General features: G+C 37.4%; 1 protein-coding gene across 6 annotated transcripts; it reads left to right on the top strand.

Moving 5' to 3' along the window:
• Positions 1 to 26864, top strand: LOC132106419 (filamin-A-interacting protein 1-like). 6 transcript variants are annotated; one of them, XM_059512081.1, is made up of 8 exons: positions 1248 to 1479; positions 11533 to 11787; positions 13207 to 13380; positions 13821 to 13999; positions 17408 to 20183; positions 20350 to 20414; positions 23535 to 23592; positions 26474 to 26864. In XM_059512081.1, exons 1-8 carry the CDS (start codon positions 1474 to 1476, stop codon positions 26492 to 26494), a joined length of 3534 nt encoding a protein of 1177 aa, XP_059368064.1. In that variant the 5' UTR covers positions 1248 to 1473; the 3' UTR covers positions 26495 to 26864. The 6 variants fall into 6 exon arrangements, with proteins under 6 accessions (XP_059368063.1, XP_059368064.1, XP_059368066.1 ...); XM_059512080.1 differs by lacking the exons at positions 1248 to 1479; positions 20350 to 20414; positions 26474 to 26864 and adding exons at positions 1 to 146; positions 259 to 503 and having other exon boundaries at positions 23535 to 24528; XM_059512083.1 differs by lacking the exon at positions 20350 to 20414.
• The last annotated feature ends 201 nt before the right edge of the window (positions 26865 to 27065 follow it).

A 27065-nucleotide genomic window follows, 5' to 3' on the forward strand; every position in this document is an offset into this window, starting at 1 on the left:
GAGACTGAGCGCATGAGTTAAAATTAGCTCTTAGTCAACACAGCGCTTCACAGGTCAGAACATAAGAGTGAGGGGTCTCTCCAGATGCTTTAACTGGCTCTGTGTACCGTCTTTCCCTCATCCAGGACGTTGAATAGGCAAAAGAAGTGAGCAGGATTCATATCAACCAGATCTGCCCATCTCTGCCTCCCTTCCTATTGGTCATTCTTTCTCTCTCTCTCTCTCTCTCTCTCTCTCTCTCTCTCTATCTCTTCTCAGTCATTCTGCTCGCTCAGACTTGGATTGAGGACAATACAGTTCTCACAGACTGTTAGTGCTCGGACCGTCTCAGTAGGAACAGAAGACAACGTAAAGACCGGACCACAAGAAGGAGCGTCTTTGTGATGCTTTATTCCAGGAACAGATGGACATTAAAGTGGACGTTTCTTTTTATACGTTTTTGAAGTCTTTGACACAAAGTCATCTGTGAACAGAGACCTGTAACTTGGGACCATATCAAAAAGGTATGTTGTGTACTACTAAACATTTTTAGTTTTTATCATCAATATAGGAATGGTTATGATGCTTTGAATGGCAGAATTGAGTGGTGGCTTTGTTAACCTGTTGATATACTGTATTTTTGCATAGTTATTTGTGTGCGTGTGTGTGCGTTTAATATATATAGGTGTGTGTGTGTGTGTGTGTCTATATCCATATATATATATATATATATAAACGTATATAATATACACATATATAATACGTATATAGTATATATAAACACATAACACAATATATATTGTATATATATTACAGTTTTATGATACTTTATTTCTGTCTGTTTTTTTGTTGTTGTTGTTTTTTTGTTGCTTTTTTTTTGTTTGTTCATTATTTTGTTATGATTTGTTTCAATTTACCTGAGAAGCTTATAACAGGTTCTTTTTGTGCCAGCTTACCGCATTTAGTGTGATATCCCTTTTGCCTTGTTGATTTTTTATTTAGTTTTTTATGATTTTTGGATTTAAAAAAAAATCCTTCAGATTTACTGAACTGAATGAGGGACTCAAGCCACATCTAAAGATTTGTGGAAGGGATTTTTTTTTTTACTTGATCTAGAAAAAAAACACCTGGCAAGTAGATAAAACAATAAAAATAAAACACTTTACCAACCGTATTGCAGGAAGTATCAATATCTACAGTCGTTTTATTTGTGTTTGTGCATGGTGACCATGCAACTGACAAATCTGCTTGTCTCTGACTTCATTGTGAATACGGGGAGCTTTCAGGAAGCGCTTCATCAGATTGCACTCAGCGTTTCCATTTCCTACTGAAGGAGTTCCTCTGACACGGGCTCACAGGAGCCGGCTGGCAGCGCTGCAGCACTTTGAAGTCGTGAGTGGCAGGGATGATGTCTTAAATCAGCCTGTGTGACTCGATATTCTCTCTGGACCTTATGGTCTGTCTAAACATTTCAGCTTTGTGGAGGAAGTCCACATGTGGGTGAGCCGAAAGAAAAGAGTTGCATGTGTTTAGACTCTCAGTGCATTTTGCAAATAATGAGCTGTCATAAAGTGGAGGCACCATGCAATACCAGGGTTTGTGTGTATGGACACTTGGAAATGGTGTGGCAGCAGTTTGTGAAAACAAACGTGTCTGAATTCTTTCATGCTCGCAGGAATGAGTGGCCCAGTATTGAATAATGGGCCACAGTTAGCGTCTGAGCTAATGACCTGATGAGCAGAGATAAGACATGGTGCATGACATCAGTGCTCCAATTCTGCACCTGCATGTGAGAAACAACAACAAGCTCATGCTCATACCGTCCGGCCACGCCGTCACCATGACAACAAAACAGAGGCCAGTTGTTTAGGTGGTTTGTTTAGTTAATTGAAATGTGTTTAGTTTATTTTTAACAAAAAGCATGTAGGTCCTAAATGTCAACTAACATCACTGTTGATTGAGTTAACGTGCTTACGGAAAAGTGCATGGCATGCTAAGGTATTTGTTAAAGTACTTTGAGAACTAGGTAAATACATTGAATATTAATCATTCAGTACTATATGTACCATGGTTGTTCCATGGTATTTTTTAAAATCTAATTCAAGTATGTGTTTAGGACCATAGCATGACCAATGTAATAACTTGCTATTTGAATATAATTATCATTGTGTACCATAGTATATATCAGAGTTAAATGGTATCACAATGTGTTTGGTTTTGTACTGTACCACGGTATTCTTTGCAGTTTCTTTTAGTCCAATGTACTTTAAATATCATTGTATGAATATGATACACAAAGTTTATTTTATTTTAAAGAAATTAATACTTCTATTCATCAAGGATGCATTCAATTGATCTAAAAAGTGACTTTAAAGACAATTATAATATTACAAAAGTTTTCTGTTTCAAAGAAATGCTGTTCATTTAATCAAAAACGGGATCATGGATTCCAAATAAATGATGAAGCAGCACAACTGTTTTCAAAACTGATAATAATCAGAAATGTTTCTTAAGCAGCAAATTAGCATATTCTGATGATTTCTGATGGATCATGTGACACTGAAGACCGGAGTTATGATGCTGAAAATACAGCTGTGCATTTTAAAATTTGAAATAGAAAACTGTTATTTTAAATATTTCACAATATTACTGTATTTTTTGATTGAATAAATATAGCCCTGGTGAGCAAAAGAGACTTCTTTTAAAGTCTTTCATTTTTGAATGGTAATGTAATCCTTTGATTATCATCACTTTACCATGGTACATCCACAGTACTTTTTATTTAAGGGTAGTTAGTTGATTTAGTGATGTAGTAGTCACATTTTATGTCCATAGGAATCGACTTCTTAATGGCATGCAAGAATAAGTTTGCAAGCAGTCCATTATAAAATAGGGAAGTGTGTTTGTTTTTGCATGTCGTTGCATATGAGCTGTGACATTGGGCATGTATAAAATGTTAAACTCTTCACCTGTTAGTACTCAAGGCTGTATAGTGTCAGTCTTCACTCCTTCAGGAAGGGTGTGTGTCTCTAAAAATGACACAGTCATGGGACGCAGAATTAACATTATGTCATTACAGCCAAAGCAGGCCCTGTGGTGAGATCATCTCTCTGCTGCAGCCCACACCTATTGTCAGAAAAAAATGTGGTGGTGAGCCAAAAGCATTACTGCAGACGCTGAGAGATCTGGGGTCACTCGTGGCTTTGTGCTTTTTTTTTTTTTTTTGCAAAACTCTTCCAAAGCAGAAATCATGGATATCTTTTTTTTTTTTTGATGGATTTGTTGTGACATAGTACTAATTACTAATTTGATGTTTAGTTTCTTCTTTACTCCAAAGTGATTTGAGTACATTCAAAGGAACAGTTCCCCCCCAAAAATGAAAATTAGCTGAAAATGTACTCTCCCTCAGGCCATGCAAGATGTAGATGAGTTTGTTTCTTCATCAGATTGATGTAGCATGTAATGTAGCATTACATCACTTGCTCGCCAATGGATGCTCTGCAGTGAATGGGTGCCGTCAGAATGAGAGTCCAAAGGGCTGATAAAAACATCACAATAATCCACAATTAATCCAGATTGCTCCAGTCCATCAAATCAAGTCTTGAGAAGAGAAATTCTGCATGTTTTGAAGAAGCAAATCCATCAAGTTGTTTCTAAATTCAAAGGAAAGGATTATGGATTGGTATGTCAGCCAGAAGTTTGTGATGTTTTTATCAGCTGTTTGGACTCTCATTCTGATGGCACCCATTCACTGCAAAGCATCCATTGATGAGCAAGTGATGGAAAGTTGAATTTCTCCTAAACTTTTTATATGAAAAAAACAAAATCTTGCACGGCCTGAGGGTGAATAAAGTATCATTATAAATATTGTTAGTCTGATATGAGAGTTTCATCACTTTAACTTATTTCCTCCGTCCTCAGTTTTACTGTACGAGGGAAATGGTCTGGTCTTTCGTTCTCTGTGACCGGCGATCGGAGCAGATCCATACGGCCATATGAAAACATGCTTATCAGTAACGTTTTCTCATCAATCACAGCCGTGCAAGACAAAGGAGATCGCTGTGATATAAACACTCCCAAAGTGTGTATGAAGCTAACACTGAAGTCATTACACGTCGAGTGTTTCTCATTCTGGGTCAGCAGATGTCTTTCTGAAGGAGGTGATTTTGAAGGAGCCGTTTGTGCAACGGAAAGAATGTTCCAGATAGCAGAGCTATTCCTGAGAAAAGGCACGTCATATTGCATCACTGCCGCAGTCTTTGCTGACCGTGGGTCATTCTCAGTGCTGTCTGATTTTTTGTCTTTATTATTATGATGTTTATTTGACTCGTGCTATTACACAAGTTTGGGTTAGTGTTTATTTCCAAATCCCTATCCTGAGACCTACATTTCTAACTCAAGAGAAAGTGCAAGATATTTTCACTAAACTCAGCACAGTTTGCTAACCGTCTAAACTCTTATTATTTTATTTTTATTTTTTTTAAAGTGGACTGCGAAATATACAAATAATTCAATTTTTCAAAGTTCATGATTCCATCTACCTGTTCTATTGTTTCATCCATCCATCTATCCATCCACCCATCTATCCATCCACCCATCCATTGTTTAATGTTCCTTCTTTCTGTCCATCTGTCCATCATATCTGTTGTTCGATCTATCATTCTATCATTACATCTACATTCATCCACTATCCATTCACCCATTAATCATTCTCATTTTACCCATTTATCATTCTATCCATCCGTCCGTTCATCTGTTGTTCTTTCCTTTTATACATCAGTCAATCCATCTGTTTTACTTTCCTTCTATCAATCAGTCCATCCATCCATCCATCCATCCATCTGTTGTTCTTTCCTTCTATTCATAAGTCCATCCATCCTTCCATCCACCCGTCCTTCTATCTGTTGTCTTTCCTTCTATCCATCAGTCCATCCATCCTTCCATTTACCCGTCCATCCATCTGTTGTCTTTCCTTCTATCCATCAGTCCATCCATCCATCCATCCTTCCATCCATGGTTCCATCCATCCACCCATCCATCCACCCATCCATCCATCCATCCATCCATCTGTTGTCTTTCCTTCTATCCATCAGTCCATCCATCCTTCCATTTACCCGTCCATCCATCTGTTGTCTTTCCTTCTATCCATCAGTCCATCCATCCATCCATCCTTCCATCCATGGTTCCATCCATCCACCCATCCATCCACCCATCCATCCATCCATCCATCCATCCATCTGTTGTCTTTCCTTCTATCCATCAGTCCATCCATCCTTCCATTTACCCGTCCATCCATCTGTTGTCTTTCCTTCTATCCATCAGTCCATCCATCCATCCATCCTTCCATCCATGGTTCCATCCACCCATCCATCCACCCACCCATCCATCCATCCATCCATCCATCCATCCATCCATCCGTCCATCTGTTGTCTTTCCTTCTATCCTTCCATCCATGCATCCTTCCATCCATCCATCCTTCCATCCATCCATCCTTCCATCCTTCCATCCTTCCATCCATCCATCCGTCCTTCCATCCTTCCATACATCCATCTGTTGTTCTTTCCTTCTATCCATCAGTCCATCCACCCATCTGTTGCTTTATTTTTAAATTCATCCATTTGTTTTTTCCACTCATTTGTCCTATCATTCTATTTATTATTTTCTTATTTTCTACTTTTTTCCCACCTCAGGGCTCTCATAAGCCCCTTTAAGACATTGTTGGCTCTCTACAGGGCGATACGTTTCCCCCCAGTATATCGATTAGAGGTCAACAAATAGAGTTTGTGACAGCCAATTGTAAAATAGATTCTGATTGGTTGAGCCGTGTTCACAGCTGTTGTAAACAGCTACAAAGTACTAACATACACCTCGTTGTTTCTGCATCTGCACCTGCACTTTGTTGCAATCATAATCGTCTCTGAGGAACTACACTGTTTGGCAGGAGAATGTTTTTATTAAATTAGAGAGACAGAGAGATGAGAAAAGAGGTAAAATTTCAGTATAGTGGCACTGCGTGACCGTCATGAAGTATGAGAGTCCTAGGCAGTAGTTCATGATTCCTATTTTTGTATGCACTCTTCTACCACTCTCTCACTCTTTCTATCTCTCGCTCACTCTCTCCTTCCCATGTAGGGTGACATCAGGTCACATTTATTAGATTAAGGCTGTGGTCCTCATCACGACATCGCCCACATGCGCTCTGAGTGAACAATCAGTCAGATGTGTTGGTTTTTTTGTTTTCTTTTCCCCCCATATCACATGACCACATAAACACAGCTTAAAGTGCATTTATGCATTTGTCAGATGCTTTATCTCCAACTTGCATTGCATCCAAGGTGCACATTTACATATTTATCAGATTCAATATCCATTTGAACAACTTGAATTAATGGATTTTTCAATCAGATCAGGAATGTTTGTTAAGATATTGAGTGTAGTTAATTTGTATTTGATGCTGACTTTGACTTTAAGTGCATTCAGGCACAAATAGCTGGTGTGCACTTGTAATATGGGTATATTTTTAGCGGCTCACACTACAGGAAGGTACAGTGGGAAAATGCCAGGTGGTCAGAGCTTGTGCCGTCACAGGAAATGTTGTTGAGAACATGACTGGTGTTGTATAGTGAAGATTGCATGGTAAACATGTTACAGAGGAGAATACTTTGATGTTGGCAAAATTGCATTCTGTTACGCTCATTTCAGCATCAACTTTGCCTCAGATGTTTGTCCTAAAATGTGTTAAGAGCAATAAAAATGGACAGAAATGTAAACAATCTTAGAATTCCGGTCTAATTTTTCAATATCCAAAAAATATTTAATATAATTACACTGCATTCAGTATTAAGAGTTGTTTTCAGTATTTTGTCTTACTGCACTTGTTTTAAGTGTAAAAAAAATCTGGCATATTTAAGATGCATTCATTAAAATATTTAGACATTTTGAGTGGAAAACTACTCAAGACAATTCATTCAAATTAATGTAGCAGTGTAGAGCTATAAAATGAAAGCCTTGGGAGCAATAAAAATACAGAAATTTGACAAATGGAATACAGCAAGTATAAATCCTACTTTAAACAAGCATTTTAAGTAAAAAAAAAATCTAAAACTCCTCAAAATGTAAGTGCATTGCGCAATATTAAGACTTCAGAGAGTGTATTTTGTCTTACTGCAGTTGGCAGATTTTTCCACTTGTTTCATGTATAAAAATCTGCCATATTCAAGATGCATTATTTGTATCTTGTTTTAAGGATTTGTAGACATTTCAACTGCAAAACAAGTCCAAACAACTCATTAAAATGTAATTGCATAAAATAAAATGCATTAATGTGGGGATTATTTCTGACATTTTCTGAAAATAAATCAAGGTAAATCCTAAGAATGACCTATTTCTTTCTCTCAGAGGGCAAGTACAGATAATTGTGTTTGTCTGATGTGTTAAAATAATGACCATATGATGAGCTTAGTTTTGGCAATCACATGTTCAACACAAACGCAGCACGTCAGTTTGTGCCAGACGAATCGTCAGTGTGAGAGTTTCTTTGCCCTTATTTAGTCTCAATGCTCCAGCCTTCACACAGCTGACACAAACTCTGATGAACTGGAGATGTCTGTGTGGGTTCAGGACTGTCTCTCTGTGTGGTGGAGGATGGGGGAGGAAATATTTACACAACTGTTAGCACCTGCTATTATGTCGTTTAACACTGGTTATCAGGTTGAGGTTGACATTAGTAGTGGGTTGAAACCAAGGAGGTCTGTAGTACCTTGAGAAAGTCTGTTTGCATTTCTGGTTATTAAAGCAGTGGATCGTTTTACTAGTGCATGCCAGAGTTGTTATGGTTAAAATAATAATAATAATAATAATAATAATATATATACATTACTAACTGAAATGAAACTAAAACTGAAATACAAAATAAATGCAATTTATACGTATTAAAAAAATGACAAAAGAATTCTTGTATATTTTAGTGAGAGTTCCACTAGTGCACGTCAGTGTTAAAGTATTTTTGTTAATTGTAATAAAGCTGAAATAAAATGAAAATAAAAATAAAGAATTAAAATCAAAAGAAAAAATATCTAATTGTTGCCTTGGCTTCTTACAAAAATAAGTGTAAGTTATAAAGTAAAAAAAAAATTGTAAGTGTAATTGTAAGTGTAAGTTATAAAGTAAAAAAAAATGTAATTAATATTGAATAAATAAATAATTTATATTATTTAAATGAAAAAAATGAAATAAATATTAACTGAAAAACATAAACTACACAAAAATGCATGTAAGTGAAATAAGTTTAAATTAAAATATAAAAATTACTAACTGAAATAAAAACTATTTATAAATAATGACAAATCCTATAATTAAAAATGAAACCAAAATAAAAAATATTAAGGAAATAAAAGCTTTTTCAAAATATTAATAAATATAAGTATATAAATAATAATAGATTATTTTGTGAAAGATGATATATTAAACATAAATAGTTCATTTAATGTATTTTTTACATTTAATTTTTTTTTAAATATGCATGGTTGGTATGAGCCAGTATTTGTGATCCCAGATTAGCCGTACTGTTATGCCAACAAAGAATGTGCCGGTATTTGAGTGTGTATCATGTGCATCCAGCTCCAGCAGTATCCATTACTAAATATAAACGAGGTGCCACTGATGCTTGCACACCTCAGCTGAAAATACCCTGAGAATCTGAGGAATTAATTATCACGGGAGCTGTATGTAACCAGGTTTCATTCACAACATTCAGCCGTTTAAATTTCCCAGTAGACGTGTGTAACAAAACCAATAGCTGTGAAGCTAAACATCCTTGATCAGATTGGTAGATGAAGTGTGAGTGTTTCTGGTGTCTCCTGTGCACAAGTGTGTCTCCTGCTATAAATACTGCACAATTTCAGCAAGGAGCAGCTGCGTGAAGCACCCAGGGAGCTCTTCAGGAGCGAGGTGCATATTCTCAGTGTAAATATAAGACAAACTCTCATGTATATCTCCCAGCTGCCTCCGTCTCCAATAATAACAGAGTTTAAGGTCACCCCAAATCTCTCGGGCATAATCAAAGTTAAAAATACACCCGTCTCGAGTTAGAGAATTGAGGTTTGTGAAAAACTCCAATAGATTGAACTCTCGTCTAAATTACTGTTTGGGATGGCATCAGTCTGTCAACAGCTTCTGCATATTTTTGGATTTCATCATAGAGGACATAATGAACATTTATGTGTGTACAAGTTTTGTCATTGCTATTTTGGACAGCGATTGAATCTTATAACTGAAGCACAACAAATCAAAGTCACATTCAAAATCAAAACACTCCCATGGCCACAACTGCGCAACACGCTTCTATGAATAACACAGCTTTCTGCAACAATTCATCTGCCAGTGTTTTAGCCAGGGTCTATCTGTCTGTCTGTCTGTCTATCTATCTATCTTTCTATCTGTCTGTCTCTCTGTCTGTCTGTCTGTCTGTCTGTGTCTTTTGACAGTATCAGATATTCAATTCAATTCAAGTTTATTTGTATTGCGCTTTTTACTGTACAAATCGTTCCAAAGGAACTATACAGAAAATTAAGTTTCTACAGTATATTTAGTAGCAGCTTATCAGTGGTGACTGTCAGTTAATGTACATATGGCAGAAATGTACGGAAAAATAAATTAAAGATGTAATCAAACAAATGATGAACACTATTAACAGTGTGTATATAACAGTGTGTATAAATTAATAAATACATAAACAAAAACAAAAAAATGTCCGTCTACAAAATGCTTATAATATATTAATATTTCAAAAAGTGTTATGTAGCACCAGAATCATAAGTTGGAATAAGTATATTTGGATAAAAAGAGCTGCAAGAATTCATGTAGTTTGGAAAAGCCTCATTCTGATTAGACTAGTTCTCATACTGTTGCTCAAATGTGGGGCCTTTATGATCTAACTGAACATCTTGTTTTAATAATAAGTTTCATTAAGCGCTCTGATCTTCTGCAGTTTGATGGTGAGCGATGTGCGGGATTGGAGCAGAGATCTCTCGGAGATACTCTGAGGGCAGTGCTGGATCAGGCCAGATAGGCTGGGTGTGAGATCATACGGGAGGCAGCGCGTACGCACTTTATCAAAAATCCTGATGTCATCGTTGAGCTCAGCGCTCATTACATCCCTCTCTCTCTCTCTCTCTCTCTCTCTCTCTCTCTCTCTCACTCTCAGGGAAATCCCCCTCTTAAATCTGCACATGGGAACATGAGAAATGAGGTTGTTGCAGATTAGCTACAAGGGCAAACTACATATTAAAATATCAAGAGTTGGCTCAGAGCTTAAGACTGCAGACATTTGATATGAGAGTCTTGTGAAAAGGGTCCACTAGTGGTTGATTTATACTTATACACTGTAAAAAAGGCGTTAAATTACTATAACACCTGGCAATTGCATGATTTTTTTTGGACATATATCATTGCAAGTACCTTGACAATGTAAATACATTATGTATTGTACAGTTGCAAATAACTGAAGAATAAATTTATTTTATCCAGTAAAAATATCTATAAATTCTTAAATCAAGAAACATTACGTTGAGATGCAAAATGACTTAAAGGACTAGTTCACCTCAAAATAAACATTTGCTGAACATTTACTCATCCTCAGTCCATTTTAGAAGAGTTTGTTTCTTCATCTGAACAAATCTGGAGAAATGAAGCATCGCATCACTTGCTCAGCAATGAATCCTCTGCAGTGAATGGGTGCCGTCAGAACGAGAGTCCAAACAGCTGATAAAAACAACTCAATAATCCAAAAGTAATCCACAGCACTCCAGTCCATCAGTTAACTTCTGGAGAAACCAAAAGCTGTGTGTTTGAGAAGAAGAAACAAATCCATCATTGAAACATTTTTAAAGCATTGATTCCAGCTAAAATATAGTCCATTATAAGTTAAATCCAGTGAAAAAGTTGCCAGGAGAAGAAAACAGATCAAGCACTGTTTTCATGCGAAAACAATTCTAGACAAACATATGGATGGATTTTGATGTGAGAGAGAACAGGAGATGGACTTTTTCACTGGATGTTTGGATTATGGACTTTTCCATAAGCAATGGTTTAAAGTTAAAATGTCTTTAATAATGGATTTGTTTCTTACAAACATGCAGCTTTTCATTCTACAAGATGTTAACTGATGGACTGGAGTGGTGTGGATTATTGTGATGTTTTTATCACCTGTTTGGACTCTCATTCTGACGGCACCCATTCACTGCAGAGCATCCATTTCTCCAACTATGTTCTGATGAAGTAACAAACACATCTTTATCTTAAATGTGTTAATGGGTTCTTAAAAATCTAAATTAATTCAAAGGTAAACCTATTTTTCTTATAGAGTTTTTTTACTTTTCAAATAAGTGTTTGTTGTTTTAGGAATGTTTAGATATTTGTACTAGAAAATAAGACAGGGGAACACTTTGCAGTGTGCTGAAAGCTATTTTATTGTTCTAACTGTGTGCTATTTTTCTTCAGGAGCTTGTCTCTGGAGTATCTGTGGATGATGCTCATCTTTGTTTGCATCTGCAGGTGAAGATGAGGTCCAGGAGCAGTGATACGGAGGGCCCAGAGGACAGACAACTGAAGCCACTCGTGAAAATCCACAGCACTGAGAAAGAGAGAAGCAAACAAGAGCTGATGAAGAAGAAAAGCAAAGCTCAGGAGGAAAAAGACAGCAGTGAGGAGAAGGCTGTTTCTGGGATGCACCGGAGGAGAGCCGCACTGATGGACCTCTCCAAAGAAGATCTCATCCATCTGCTGGGAGTCATGGAGGGAGAAGTCCAGGTGAGGTTTCACCGCACCCTTACAAGAAATATTTGATGTAGGACTTTCATTAAAACAGTATTCTCTCTGAAATTGCTAGTAAATATCACAAATAATTACATAGAAATGGCAAGTAGTACATTGAATTAAATGGGAAATTTTGAAATAGAAATACTGAAATAGCATTTTCATGTCAAACGCACTATAATAATCTTTGAAAGGCATCACTGTCATTCAAAAAGGAGTTAAATAAGATAACAGAAGGATTATGATGCTTTATACAACTTATGCTGATTCCATAATAATATATTAGGATTTGCAAAAAAATGCAAAAGTTTTGAGTTGTATACTGTATTGCGTATCATGGTTTTGTTAGGGCACTTGTATAAATAGAATATGATCTGATTAGGTAGACTACTGGACATATTTTGGCTCTACCGTTCATGAGTTTGGGTTCATAAATTTTGATTTTTTTTATATATACTTCCATTCTGCAGGGATGCATTAGATTGTTCAAACATGACTGGAATAATGTAAAAAAAAAAGTTGTTCTTGTGAAATTGATCAAAAATCTAAAAAAAAAAAAAAAAAACTGTTAACACATATATATGTAGCAGCACAATTTTTTTTCAACAGTGATGATTAATGATGAATATATTGATGACATTTTTCTTGAGCAGCAAATCAGCATATTAAAATAATTTCTGAAGGATCATGTGACACTAATATATATTATTAAACAATGGTCAACTTGGTGACCAGAAGAGACTTAAAAAAATGAATAAAAGGAAATCATTTCACCAAGCCCCAATATTAGAACAGCAGTGTAGGTGATTTGGATATTCTGTGCATACAGAAATGTACACATTATACATATGATATAGTGAGAAAAGAAGTATGATGGTCTTTCCATAGCCAGTGTCATACGGTTGTTAATTTTTAGGTTTTATGGAAGCTTACAGCTCCCCCTGCTGGTGCTCAATACAAAGCCCTGAAAAAAAAACTCAATTTTTTTTTTAAACAGATTGTTTCAGCAAACAACAAATGCTTAGGGACGTTTGTAAAAAGCAGTTTACACTGTGAAAATGTTTTTATGTTGTCATTAAAAGTCACCTTTATTTATGTATATACCGCTTTTAAACAATACAGATTGTAAAGCAACTGAACAGCATTCAATTGGAAAATAGTGTCAATAATGCAAAAAGCCAGTTCATCATTCAATGCAATTATGTCATATCATGCAGCTCATTATTACTGACTGAGAATTATTGATTGACAAGATTGTTGGTGAATGTTTTACAAGAAAATATTTAGAATTTAAATTAATTCAACAGTGTTCTTTTTTATTGTTTGGTGTAGAAAACTGTTTCAACATCAAAAATGTCTCATTGTAGTATATATTCATGTATCATCGAATGTGATTAACACCATATGCTTTAGGCCCGTGAAGACATTATCCACATGCTGCAGTCTGGGAGAACCCGACCTGAAGTTCTGGAGGCTCATTACGGATCTGCGGTTCCAGTCAAACCTCTTCAAGCTCTGCAGAGAGACAGTCTGATGACCAGCGGAGACTTGATCAGAGACGACGTCTATGAGATCCCGATGATAGAGGTGAGAGGAGCACTGCCTTATTCATCTCTAAACCTGAATTTACACACTGTTGTGCCAGTGCAAGCAGTGAGTGAAGTGACATTCAGCCAAGTATGGTGACCCATACTCAGAATTTGTGCTCTGCATTTAACCCATCCGAAATGCACACACACAGAGCAGTGAACACACACACACACACACACTGTGAGCACACACCCGGAGCAGTGGGCAGCCATTTATGCTGCGGCGCCCGGGGAGCAGTTGGGGGTTCGATGCCTTGCTCAAGGGCACCTAAGTCATGGTATTGAAGTGCCCTTGAGCAAGGCATCGAACCCCCAACTGCTCCCCGGGCGCCGCAGCATAAATGGCTGCCCACTGCTCCGGGTGTGTGCTCACAGTGTGTGTGTGTGTGTGTGTTCACTGCTCTGTTTACGATGGCGATAATCATTCTTTCTCTACAGCTGGACCGTTTGGAGGAGAAGCAGCGTGAGACGTACAGACGGATGTTAGAGCAGCTGCTCTTAGCTGAGAAATGCCACCGACGCACCGTCACCGAACTGGACAGCGAAAAGCGCAAACACGTCGACTTCATGAACAAAAGCGATGATTTCACCAACCTGCTGGAGCAGGAGAGAGAGAGGTGAGGAGACAAGCTTTACACAACATCCCACAGGAATAAATCCAAACATTTCAATAAAATGTGCTCATAATGAGGAAAGGGATAAGGGATTACAGGGATATAATAAAGCATGACATTACAAAGTTTGAAACAGTTCATTTAGTATCATTGAGATACTTTTGTAGTTTTTATTATTATTTTGAGTTTTTTTATTATTACTATTATTTTTTTTTTATTTTTTTTTTAAAGGTTTATGTTGTCTTTATTTCAGTTTAATGCATCCTTGCTAAATAAAAGTATTTATTTAAAAAGAAAAAATATTAAATCAACTGACCTCAAGCTTTTGAAAGCTCTCGTATGCTGCTTTCAAATTATTTATTAAACAATATATTTATCTTTGGAAAATCAGGTGACTCATAACTGCAAAATCTAAACAATTCCTGACCGACAATGAGATCACTGATATTCTGATAAGACCCCTATAGTGGTCCACCACAGTCACAGGCCCCTGACTTCCCATTTAACACCCTAAACTTGAATTTTTAGCTCAAAACTTCTTAATAAAAAATGTTTTGAATTGAATTAACCTGAAATATGCTCTGTTGTCTTGTCTCCAAATGAAAATTTGCAAAGGACTCTATGGTTCCCTACACATGCATTTTGAAAGACTGTAAATATAGTTTGATATAGATTGAATGTTTTTATTTTAGATTTTTCTTGTACTGCACTTTTAAAATGGAGCTCATTTGTCCAAAAAAGAAAAAGTCATGGCAAATCTATAAAAACACTGTGTGGTTTGTTGCAGTGGCACCATTCAGTCGCACTCCTTCCTTCCACTTATCACGCTCATCTCCCTCTTGTGTGTGTTTGCACATTCCTCCATAATTCTCTCATTTCAGAGATTCATAGCAGGTGAGATCACGCCAGCGCCGCACCACCTGGGACCGAGCGCCGGGCGATGACGGGGAATCCCGCCAGGAATATAAAACTGCTGTGTGTTGAGCTTCTGGAAGCATCCGCAATGCCTTTCCTCCTCAAATTACCCCTCTCTCTTTCACATGATATTTACACTTGCCGTTTTTCCTCTTGAAGTCCCACATTCAAGAAAGACTGTAATCAGATGAGGACCACTAGTTTTGTTCTTTGATTGACATATAGGTCAGTGAAAGACAGAAACTAATGATTTTACCATCAATAAGTGTGTTGAAGTCAACATGGAATCTAAAATATATATAAATATTCCTTTGTTGTAAATTGAATTAATCTTTTTGGAACCTGTGAAATTTTATTCTTCAATGAATAAAAAATCTTTGTATTATTACTTTTTATCAGTTTAACATATTCCTAATTAATAAAAGTAAAAAACAATGCACTGAGGACAAACCTTTGAACGGTAGTGTATATAGTTATATAGTAAAAAATTATATTTTGAATAAATGTTATTCTTTTGTTAACTTTTTACTCATCAAAGAATACTGAAACAAAGTATCACAGATTGCAAAAAAATTTAACTTTAATTTGACTGTGTGTGTGTGTGTGTGTGTGTATTAGGAGTTGATTCCTGATGGATACAATCAAGTGCCTACTGCAAATTTTTTCCTTTACATTCGGAAATGTCACATTAGAAGTAAAATGCATTGCAAATGCCGCTTCATGTTTACAGCAATATAAAATCCAGCATTTAACATTTTTTTTTTACAAAAAGGACAGAGAAAAGGGCGTGTTTTGTGTTTGCTATGGTTCTCTAGATTGTTGCTAGGTGGTTGCTAAGGTGTTGGGATCCAATTTACACATTTAGGGGATTTTTCTCACCCGTTTTATCGTCCTCCAGGAAACTAAATGTCTGATTGCTCTAAGCAATAGCACATTATTTGTGTCTGGAGTTGCACATCAAAGTTTCGTTCTCACTGTAGGTATGTTGGTAACCATCACCAATTAAAACTACATCTGGAAGTTTCATGTGCTCTTGATATTCAGGGTGTAATTTAAATCACAAGCACATTTATACTAGACACCAAAAAATGATGTCATTCTATCACCATTCACATGATTTATGATTTATAAGTCTCTCTGTGCACATGTCACAGTAGATCTGATGATTTCAGTAGATTTTCCCAGCTGTTGTCTTAAACCTTTGCCAGTATGAGCAAGTTATGGGCAATAATGAAATTATTATTATCTGCTGAGTAATAAAAAAAAAATCCCCTTTTTATTTATTCATTTACTGTCTCAGATTTGCATTCTTGTTGCATTTCGGAGTGACAGGGCTTCATCTGACCCAAAAGTGCGACATTGTTCTCTTGCAAAACAAAACTTTTCCCTTGCATTGTTGTCTGTTCCCATGGGAACTTTGGTTGCATGTGTGAAAGCAAGTAATTGGGTCATTTTATAGTTTATATGAAATGGAAATGGAACTCTTGAAATGATACGTTTTAATGCATTGACTACGGCTCTAATTGACTGTTTCCTAAAACAATATCCCGACTTCAATCTCAGGGAAGAGAATAAGACAGGAAACCTGAGAAAAGAGTGTATGAAAAGCTCTCTGATGGCTCCGCCTCCTTTGCCCAAACAAGGGCAGGACAGTTCCTATGATATCACCAGCAAGTGGGGCAATGCTGTTTCACAAAACATTCACCTTTCACTGCGCTCATGACATGGTTGGAATGTAATTGTTAATGCAGGTAACCGTTCATTGATGCTTTGAGCAGAGTAACTTCAAAAACATGTTAGGCATGGACCTACCTGGACTCCTTCCCAGCTAGATGGTGAGTTTGAAAAGAGTTGGAAATGAATGCAAATAGGCTGACAGAATTCATTCATGGATCTCTTTGGATATATAATAGTGTCTAACTGCTGTTAAAGTGCATGGTGAGGAAATTAGATTATGAAATAATGAAGGAAATATGCTGCAAAATCAGTGTCTGGCAGTTATTTCGCAAAGTACATGGTTCTTTCGACAGAGACTCCCGCAGAGCTAGATCAGTGTAAACATTCACCAGCATCAGAGTTTTCTTCAAGTGCCCTTGTTGGCACAGATTCATCTGTTTTGATGTGCTTGTAGACTTTTTCAAGCTGCCCGTGAGCTGTTTCGATTCTGTGATCATGCAAGCATGAAATGTTCAGTAACAACTGTCAGAGAAAATCACTAAAGCATTCAGACACTGTTCCTTTTCTCATAATGGTCATGCTTGCTCCTGTTCTCTTCACAATTGTACAGCAGAGTTTTTCATTCACTTTCAAGAAGGCAATATGATGGGTGTGTGTATATATCACACACACATAATAAAATACCCCATGGTTGACGCTCTCTTTCCTCTCTCTTTTTTTTAGTTTCATATTAACTTTAATGAAAGGGACTGTACAATTTGACCTTTATTTTAAATATGAATCAGTCCATTTTAAGCTCTTTCTCTTTGATTTCACCAGACTCAAGAGACTGTTGGAGCAAGAGAAGGCATACCAGGCTCGCAAGGACAAGGATCACAGCAAACGTCTTGAGAAAGTTCGGGAGGAGCTGGTTAAGTTGAAATCATTTACCTTGATGCTGGTGGATGAAAGGCAGCTTCACATTGAACAGATTGACCAGGAAAGACAGAAGGTCCAGGATCTCAGTAAGAAGCTACATGAACGAGAGAAGCAGTTGGAGCTCATCAACAGCAAAGTTAAAGAAGACAGTCAGAGGATCCAAAGGCTGGAGCTCGACCTAGAACAAAAGACCTCCAAATCTTCACAGGAACATGAGGAGATGACCGCCAAGCTGGCCAAGCAGGAGTCTGAAAGTCGACAGCTGCGTCTGAAGCTGGCCAGCATGTCACGCAGGATTGAGGAGCTGGAGGAGGCCAATTGTACGCTGCAGAAGTCTGAAGAGGACCTTCAGGATCTGCGGGACAAAATAAGCAGAGGGGAGTGCGGGAACTCGAGCCTCATGGCTGAGCTGGAGAACCTTCAGAAGAGAGTTCTAGAAATGGAGGGCAAGGATGAGGAGATCACGAAAACAGAAGCGCAGTGCAAGGAGCTAAAGAGGAGGCTCCAAGATGAGGAGAATCACAGCCGTGAGCTGAAACTAGAGGTTGAAAAACTGCAAAAGAGGATGGTGGACCTGGAGAAACTGGAGGGAGCTTTCAATGTGAGCAAATCCGAATGTGCCCAGCTTCACAACAATCTGGAGAAAGAAAGAACCTTGACAAAGAGCTTGGCATTTGAGCTGGAAACAGTTAAAAACCATATCAAAGAACTTGAGTGCTCAGAATCAAGGCTGGAAAAGGCTGAGATGGGTTTAACGGATGACTTGACCAAACTAAAGTCATTCACGGTGATCCTAATGGACGAAAGGAAGAACATGGCAGAACGAATCAAACAGGAAGAGCAGAAAAGTGAGGAGATAAACAAACTGTTTAAAGCTGAGCAATGCAAAGTCATGGAGGTCACAGAAAAGCTGATTGAGGAAAGTAAGAAGCTTCTTAAACTGAAGTCCGAAATGGAGATGAAAGTATCCGCTATTACCAAGGAGAAAGATGACCTGAAATCTAAACTTGCAAGTGAAGAAGAGAAACGAAAGGATCTGAGTATAAAGTTATGCCAGATGCAAACTAAATTGGACAAGCAAGAGGAAGCTAAGTGGGAATCTCCAAGAAACAGAGATAATGTAAAAGTTGGGTATCCCAATGAAGACAACAAGGTTAAAGAGCTCACAATGGAGATTGAGAGACTCAGGAACCGACTTAAACAGCTTGAGGTTGTGGAGGGCGATTTGTTGAAGACAGAGGATGAGTATGACATGCTTGAGAAGAAGTTCAGAACCGAGCAAGACAAAGCCAATGCCCTTTCCCAGCTCCTGGAGGAAATGAAGACACAGATCACCAAGAACAAAGCCATAGAAAAAGGAGAGTTGGTAAGCCAAGAAGCTGAGCTGAGACTACGCTGCAAGATGGAGGAGGCCAAAACGAGAAATCTCCAGGCTGATGTCCAAGCTCTAAAAGAGAAGATTCATGAGCTCATGAACAAGGAAGATCAACTATCTCAGCTTCAGGTGGACTACACGGTTCTCCAGCAGCGGTTCATCGAAGAGGAGGATAAAAAGAAAAACATGAGTCAAGAAGTTATCAAACTAACCAAAGAGTTAGAAGCTACTAAGCGTTACAGCCGTGCCCTTAGACCCAGCATGAATGGAAGGAGGATTGTGGACGTTCCTCTCACTTCCACTGCAGTACAGACCGAGGCAGACATGAACGAACACATCGAAGAAGAGACTCCAGCTGTGTTCATCCAGAAGTCTGTTCTAGAGGAAAATCACATCATGAGTAATCTGAGGCAGAAAGGTCTCAAGAAACCGACCGTGTTGGACCGTTACCCGCCGGCGGCTGCAGAGTTGGGGACGAGGAAGTCTTGGAACCCTTGGATGAAGAAGAAAGAAGCGGTTACTATCACTCAGGGAGTTCCATCAACCAAGGAGGTCAATGGAACAACATCACGGACATCACCAGAACTAACCATGTCTCAGAAACCCGGTCAGCCCCTTCATATTAAGGTGACTCCAGACCATCAGAGCAGCACTGCCAAGTTGGAGATCACCGGTCCATGTGCTGAGGACTTCTTCTCCAGTACCACCATCATCCCAACTCTTGGCCTTCAGAAACCACGAATCACAATTGTTCCTACTTCTATGCTGCCAAAGTCAAAAACCAACGAAGTGCCAGCTGAACGGACAAAGTCTCCAGTAACTATAACGGCCATCTCCAGAGCTAAATCTCCAGAGAAGGGTAAGGGCTCTTACTCGGAGCATCCTGCTTCTCCTCTGTCCATCATAACCATTAGCGCAACTCCAGTCTCCCAGACATCCATCTCTCCAGAACCTCATGAGATGACCATGGGCAGGGCCGTGTTCAAGTTGACCCCTGAAAAGCAGACCGTCCCAATGCCCATCCGGAAATACAACTCCAATATTATAACCACAGAGGATAACAAGATCCACATCCACCTGGGGTCACCAGGGTTCAAGAAACCTCAGGATGACAGAAGTGGCTTGGTTACAGTTTGGCCTAATGGTGTAAGTTCAGACAGCAGAGAGATGCCAACAGGGACAGTTCTGCGCTCTCCCAGACAGACGTCAGCTAATGTTGGGAACATGATCCAAGGCAAGATGACCAGCAGCATCACAATAACTCCCATCACCTCTGCCCCATCCAGGTCTACTCAATCTGTGGTGAGTACCAGATTCATTACGTTGTCCTTCTGTCATTACGTTGTGATAGAAAAGTGAGTGTGCATATTTGCCATCAAATGACAACAAAGAATAGTGATTTAACAATTAATACTTTGTGATTTTCTCCCTAAAACAAAATGATCATATTCAATCTTTTATATTTCAGTTGCTTCTGAAATGTTTCAAAATGATATCAGGGGGTGTCTGCTCCCTTGATAGCTCTCTTTCAAGGTATCGATCAAATCAGATTCGATCTCCCTATCCATTATTGCTAACTAACACTGGAATGTACTGATGCGCTTGTCACTCAAGAAAGCTTGTCAAGCAAATCCTTTAAACAGTGGCACAAACTGACCAGTCCCCTCACGTTTAACCTGTTATAAAATCTAATAATGTGTGACCAGACCATGGCTATAACTTTCCTATACTTGCCTACCAAAACCTACTAAATCAAGCACCAGTTATAAGAAATAGTTGCCAGCATAATAAATTATTGCATTTTACATTTGCAAAAATTGAAAAGTTTTTAATATTGGGAGAAAATTATATATATATATATATATATATATATATATATATATATATATATATATATATATAGTACTGTGCAAAAGTCTTAGGCCACTAGTTTTAAGTCAGTTATTTCTATGTTTTGCTGTAGTGTGTCAGTAGAAAATATCAGGTTACATTTTCAAACAATATTTTTGCCATTAATTGTAATAATCCAGTGAGATTTTGCTCTCCACACAGAGATCTGATCTGATCATCATCAGTCTGTCTGGAATAAAATGAAGAAGCAGAACAAACTGAGACAGGCACAATCCAGAAGAAATGTGGCAATGTCTGCAAAATGCTTCAAGAAACCTGCAAAGCTACAGTACTGTGCAAAGTTTTAGGCACTTGTGTAAAAATGCTGTAAAGTGAGGATGCCGTCAAAAATAATGCCATAAATAGATTTTATTAACTTCTATTAACATAACTAAATTAAACATTTGGTGTGACCAAAAAAAAAAAAAAGAAAAAAAAAGCTTTTGTCCTAGGTGCACTTGCGCATTGTTTTTCAGGGAGCTTTGCAGTTTGCAGGTTTATTAAAGTGTCTTGGAGACATTGCAATTAATGGCAAAAATAACGTTTGGAAATGCAAACTGATATTTTCTACTGACACTAGAAATAACTGACTTATAACCATTTTTTTTTGTTGGTGAAAATACTAGTGGCCTAAGACTTTTGCACAGTACTGTGTGTGTGTGTGTGTGTGTGTGTGTGTGTGTTAGTGATGCGCGGGTCAATGTATAAACAACCCGCACGCGACCGACGTTTTCAACTAACCCGCCCGCAACTCGGACTGCAAAAAAAGAAAAAGAAAATATTGTACCCAACCCGCTTCCTGACCCGCATTTTTTTAAATGCTCATCGTAGCGTCATTGGGCCAAAGACGTAGGCTAAGAACTAGGCAAAAAAAACTAAAAAACAAACAAAAACTAAACAACCTTAATATATTCTAATTTTGTCCAGAATTATAAAAAAATCATCAATAAGCTCATAATTTGTACTAAAATAGTCTAGTCTGGCTATGTCTATTTGTATGTTTCTGCAAGGTCAGCAGACATTGAGGCTCGGGGTTTGTTCCGATCAGAGCTCGTGAGCGGAGAGCAGAATTCTGAATATCTCGCTCCGCTCACTCATTCCGTGGGGTCTCGCTCAACCCAGAATGACCTGCTGGTTCGAAAATATGCAAGGAGTCATTTTATTGTTTAGTAATAAACTGTTTTTTCTGTTTCGCTGCAAAAGATGAAGTTGACGATGCGGACTCACCATGAACGCCAGAGAGAAATGCACATTTCATATGGATTACATCATCAGAGAGTAGCCCATTAATTTTGGTTTGAATATTTTGGTTTAAAAGTAGACATTTCAAGCTTTCTGTAATAGATAGCCTATATTTCTCAAATCTGTGAGGCACAAGCTGAGTTTCGGCGCCCTCCAGTGATCGTGTGGGTGCATTATTACATTGTCTGCTAGCCTATATATTTGCTTCTTATTTATAACAATTTTATTTATTTATTAGGCGGCCCAGTTATATAAAAACACATATGACAAACAACAATACAGCACAACATATCAGTAAAATTAAATTAAATCATTAAATTAATGATTAAATCATTAAATCATTAAATCAGTTAAATTAAATCATTTTCCACTGCACGCAAAAGTGTTAAATACCTGCAGACTGAGCTTGAGCTTCATCTTCGCACCAGTTATTCAGCAAATAAAGTGTAGGCCTATGTATTTCAAAATTGTGTCTAGTACTATATAAATTACAAAAGTTTAATTGGCATCTTTATTTGAAATGACCCAACCGACCGCGACCCGAATATCATTAAAAATATTTTTGGATGACTCGTAACTGCGGGTAACCCGCTCATTTTGGATCAACCCATGCATCACTGGTGTGTGCGTGTGTGTGTGTGTATATATGTAATAAATATATATATAATGTGTGTGTGACCCTGGAACACAAAACCAGTCTTAAGTCTCTGGGGTATGTTTTTAGCAATAGCACAAAAAACATTGTATGGGTCAAAATTATCGATTGATTAGGATATTAAGTAAAGATCATGTTCCATGAAAATATTTTGTTCATTTCCTACCATAAATATATATATATATATATATATATATATATATATATATATATATATATATATATATAAATTATTTTTGATTAGTAATACACATTGCTAAGAACTGCATTTGGACAAATTCAAAAGTGATTTTCTCTGTATTTAGATTTTTTTTTGCACTCTCAGATTCCAGATTTTCAAATAGTTGTATCTCGGCCAGATATTGTCCGATCCTAATAAACAATACATCAATCATATGCTTATTTATTCAGCTTTCAGTTGATGTATAAATCCCAAACTGACACTTAAGACTGTCCAGGGTCACTCACACACACACACACACACACACACACACACACGCACACCTATATAGTTAATTATGTTTTATTTATTAGTAATACTGAATAATTTAAAATAAAAATAATTATACTTTTTTGTAGACTTAAAAATTTACTTTTTTGAATGGCCACCCTATTCATTCATTATTTTATATTAAACTATATATTTATTTTAATTTATATTTCATATTGCTTTTAGCTTATTTTGTATTTTTTTGTATTTTTTTTATAAACACCTTTATGAACAGGTTAAAAACTTTCCATTTCAGAAACAGAGAGTTAGTCTGCATAAATGCAAACACAAAATGCACTGACTATGGCAAACACGTGGTTAATAAAAAATGAACACTCTAAATATGATCTCATATTTCCTTTTGCCTTTTTTTCAGCATGGAACGGATGGGCAGTCATCTCGCTCCACGGCAACACGAATCCCCATGTCAAAAGGTATGAAAACAGGGAAAGCGGTCTTGTCCACGACGTCACGCTCTGAGAGCCAGTCTATGAAAATTGAACTGAGGAAATCTGCAGTTTGCAGCTCTGCAGCCGGAGCCGGAGGAAAGAGCTGAGATTGGCTCATGTTAATGGGGCAATGGAATTTAATCTAAGCACTACAGAACTGAATGAAATCTGAACAAAAGTGTTGCAATGTAAAACAGAGCAATCATTGGCACTGTGGCATCCATTTCTACATTGAGAAACATTATTGTAATATTGTAAATACTGTATGTCAAATCAGCCTGAACAATGAATTGTACAGACATTTATAATTGGACATCAGACAGTTGGAATGTGTGCATGTGTGTGTTGTGTTAAAACATTTTAACTAACCCTTCACCATTTCTTTTAGTATTTATTTTTACATTTCCATTTCACTAAGGTTTTATTCAGTAAAACTGCTTGTGGAGGTTTCCAGGGGGTTGAAAATGCATTGTATTAAATGTCACTGAATGAATTTTGTGATTTCACTTAATAAATATTTTTCTGTCTTCAGAATACATGGAAATATTTTTTTTTTGAGGGGGGGGTTGGGTTATTTTTATTGATATTTGATAGGGAATGCTAGAAAGAAATAGTATTTGTTATTAAGTTTCTGTGTACCTACTGTATGTACAGTATAAGGGGATTGAACTAAGTTCAGGAAACCTCCATAAATTGTGAATATCATTTTAAACCATAGTATGTTCAGTGGATAAACTGATATTTGTGATTCACCCATTTTAGAAACTAAATATTCTGACAGTAAAGGAATTTGATATTATTCCTAAGATTATTCCAATGCCTTTTGTTTCCTTTCAGTTCAGTAACACATTCTGAATCAATTTTGTTCAATGACACTTTTGTTTTGTACGGAACAGCTGATATAAATATTTATAAATACAAGCATCACATTTCATCTTCTAAACTTTACCAAATGTCTCGCCCCATAGAAGTCCATTACTGTAAACATGCTTTTTACTTCTTTGGTTTTAACTGAGGGGAAGGGTCTAAATGATTGGTAAACAACATTATTTTACAGATTTAACCTGCACTGAACCCAGAATATTTCTACAATGAAGATTTTGACACATATTTGTGACTTGTATTGCTAAGGAAAAAAGCTAGGCAAGTTTAGTGCCCTACACTTTACTTTAAAATGGAAAATGGTCAGTTAATTTTTTTAGCATCTTAAAGGAATTGTTCACCCAACTATAAAAAGCTTGCTGAAAATCTACTCACCCTCAAGCCATCCAAGATATAGAGGAGTTTGTTTCTTCATGGGAACAGATTTGGAGAAATGTAGCATTACTCTGCAGTGAATGGGTGCCATCAAACTGAGAGCTGATAAAAACATAACAATAATCTACAAGTAATCCACACCATTCCAGTCCATCAATTAATGTCGTGAAGCCAAAAGCTGTGCATTTGTAGAGAAAAAAATCCATCATTTAGGCATTTTAACTAAAATTGTTGCTTTATAACCCATATTGCTTCCTTCAGTAAAAAAAAGCCCACCCTCTGTTGTCTCTCACATCAAAATCTAACCACAAATTAGTTTAGAACCATTTTGGACTGTTTTTGTCTTTGATCGTTGCATATTTCTCTCCTGATTCAGATGACTTTGCTGGAGAAACAACATTATGGATAGAGGACTCGTATTTTAGTTGGAAGCAACAGTTTGAAGACAAAACCATCTTGATGGATTTGTTTCTTTTAAACATGCAGCTTTTCACTTCCCAAGATGTTAACTGATGGACTGGAGTATTGTGTTTTACTTGTGGATTATTGTGATGTGTTTATCAGCTGTTTGGACTCATTCTGACGGCACCCATTTACTGCAGAGGATCCATTGCTGAGCAAGTGATGGAATGCTACATTTCTACAAATCTGATGAAGAAACAAACTCATCTACATCTTGGATGGCCTGCGGGGTGAGTAGATTTTCAGCAAATTTTTATTTTTAGGTAAACTATTCACTTAAGAAATCTCTGTGTAGTGTTCTTCTGGTGATGATCAGAGTTTAGTGCTCTATCCAGGCCATCTGGGAGCCAGACAACGCTGTTATGAGAAATAAGAAACAACAGCTGGAGATCTGGAGTCCCATTTAACATCCTGATTGTGTCCTCCTGCCTGATACAAACTCGGCAATTACACAAATAAAGACAGGCCTTTTAATTGATCTGTTTAGCATTAAAGGAACCCTTTGCCCAAAAACAAAAATTATGTCATCATTTACTCACCCACATGCTGTGTGACCTTCTTTCCTCCCTGATGTTTTGCAGAAGGTCCAGAATGATCTTTTTCATCTGAGTCCTGGTGCTGTCGAGCTCCAAAAAGCTCTCAAATCACGTTCGAATGTTCTTTCAATTCATTCTTCTGTTGAAGAATGAATTGAAAGCACATTTGAACATGAAGTCAAATGGGTTTGGAACGACATGAGGGTGCATAAACAAAGACAACGTTTAGATTTTTAGCTGAACTTTAAAAGCTTTTGTCTTTCTCATGAGTTTTGTGTGTCACTGTGAAGGGCTTTTTAAATCAATTAATTCCTTTTTCACCACAGCTGACACACTGACAGTGTTCATTTTCTAATCCATCCATGCATGCGAAATAACAGGCTTTTGGCAGCTCACTGATGACCTCACTTGTGAGATAAAGCTCGCTGGAATCAACGGCGCGTTGCTATTCCAGAAAACCATCATAAAATTGCTCTGATATTTTCACCATCTATGAACTTGGCCACTCTCAACATGAATGTGAAACCGATTCGTTCCATGCAGTAAGCCGTGGGTTTCGGATGATTGCAGTGTTTTCTCAGTAAGTTCACTTCCCCTGTTTTCATCCACAGAGAACGTTGTGCTCCAAGTGAATCGAGAGCCACGCTGAGGCGGTTTCAAATCCGGTCCTAAACACTCTATTCCTGACTGAGAGGTCTACACCCGCCCTGCATACCCATGCACCAACAGAACGAGGGGCGAAACTGTCAAAGCCGGGTCAAGCACATGGATCTGTAGTTATGCACCATATATGCATACAGATTATAGCAGTCATTTAAGACCACGAGACAGTCAGACGGCAGATTGATGAACCCTGGATGCCAGAGAGTAAAGAAAGAGATGAAAATTGTAGAACATGAAAAGTTGCAGCATGTGAGAAGAAGAGAAACTGTCATAGGATGTTTTTTACATGTAGTTTGAGAAAATCTAAATTCACCCCAGTTACATTCGTTGTGTTCGGGTGAATTTGGATTGTCTTTTTCCCTAAAAATAAAAGTGAATTAATTTGATCACATTGGACAAAAAATGTCTTACTTTACTCACAACGGGCATAACAACTTCCCAAAGAATTTTGATAATTTTGAACTTTCTTAGGATCCCCTAAAAACATTTTTAGGACCTTGTTACACAAGTTCAGCAAAAAAAATTGCTTATAAATTTATT

The sequence above is a fragment of the Carassius carassius genome, chromosome 27 (genome assembly GCF_963082965.1).
Source record: "Carassius carassius chromosome 27, fCarCar2.1, whole genome shotgun sequence".
Classification (NCBI taxonomy): domain Eukaryota; kingdom Metazoa; phylum Chordata; class Actinopteri; order Cypriniformes; family Cyprinidae; genus Carassius; species Carassius carassius.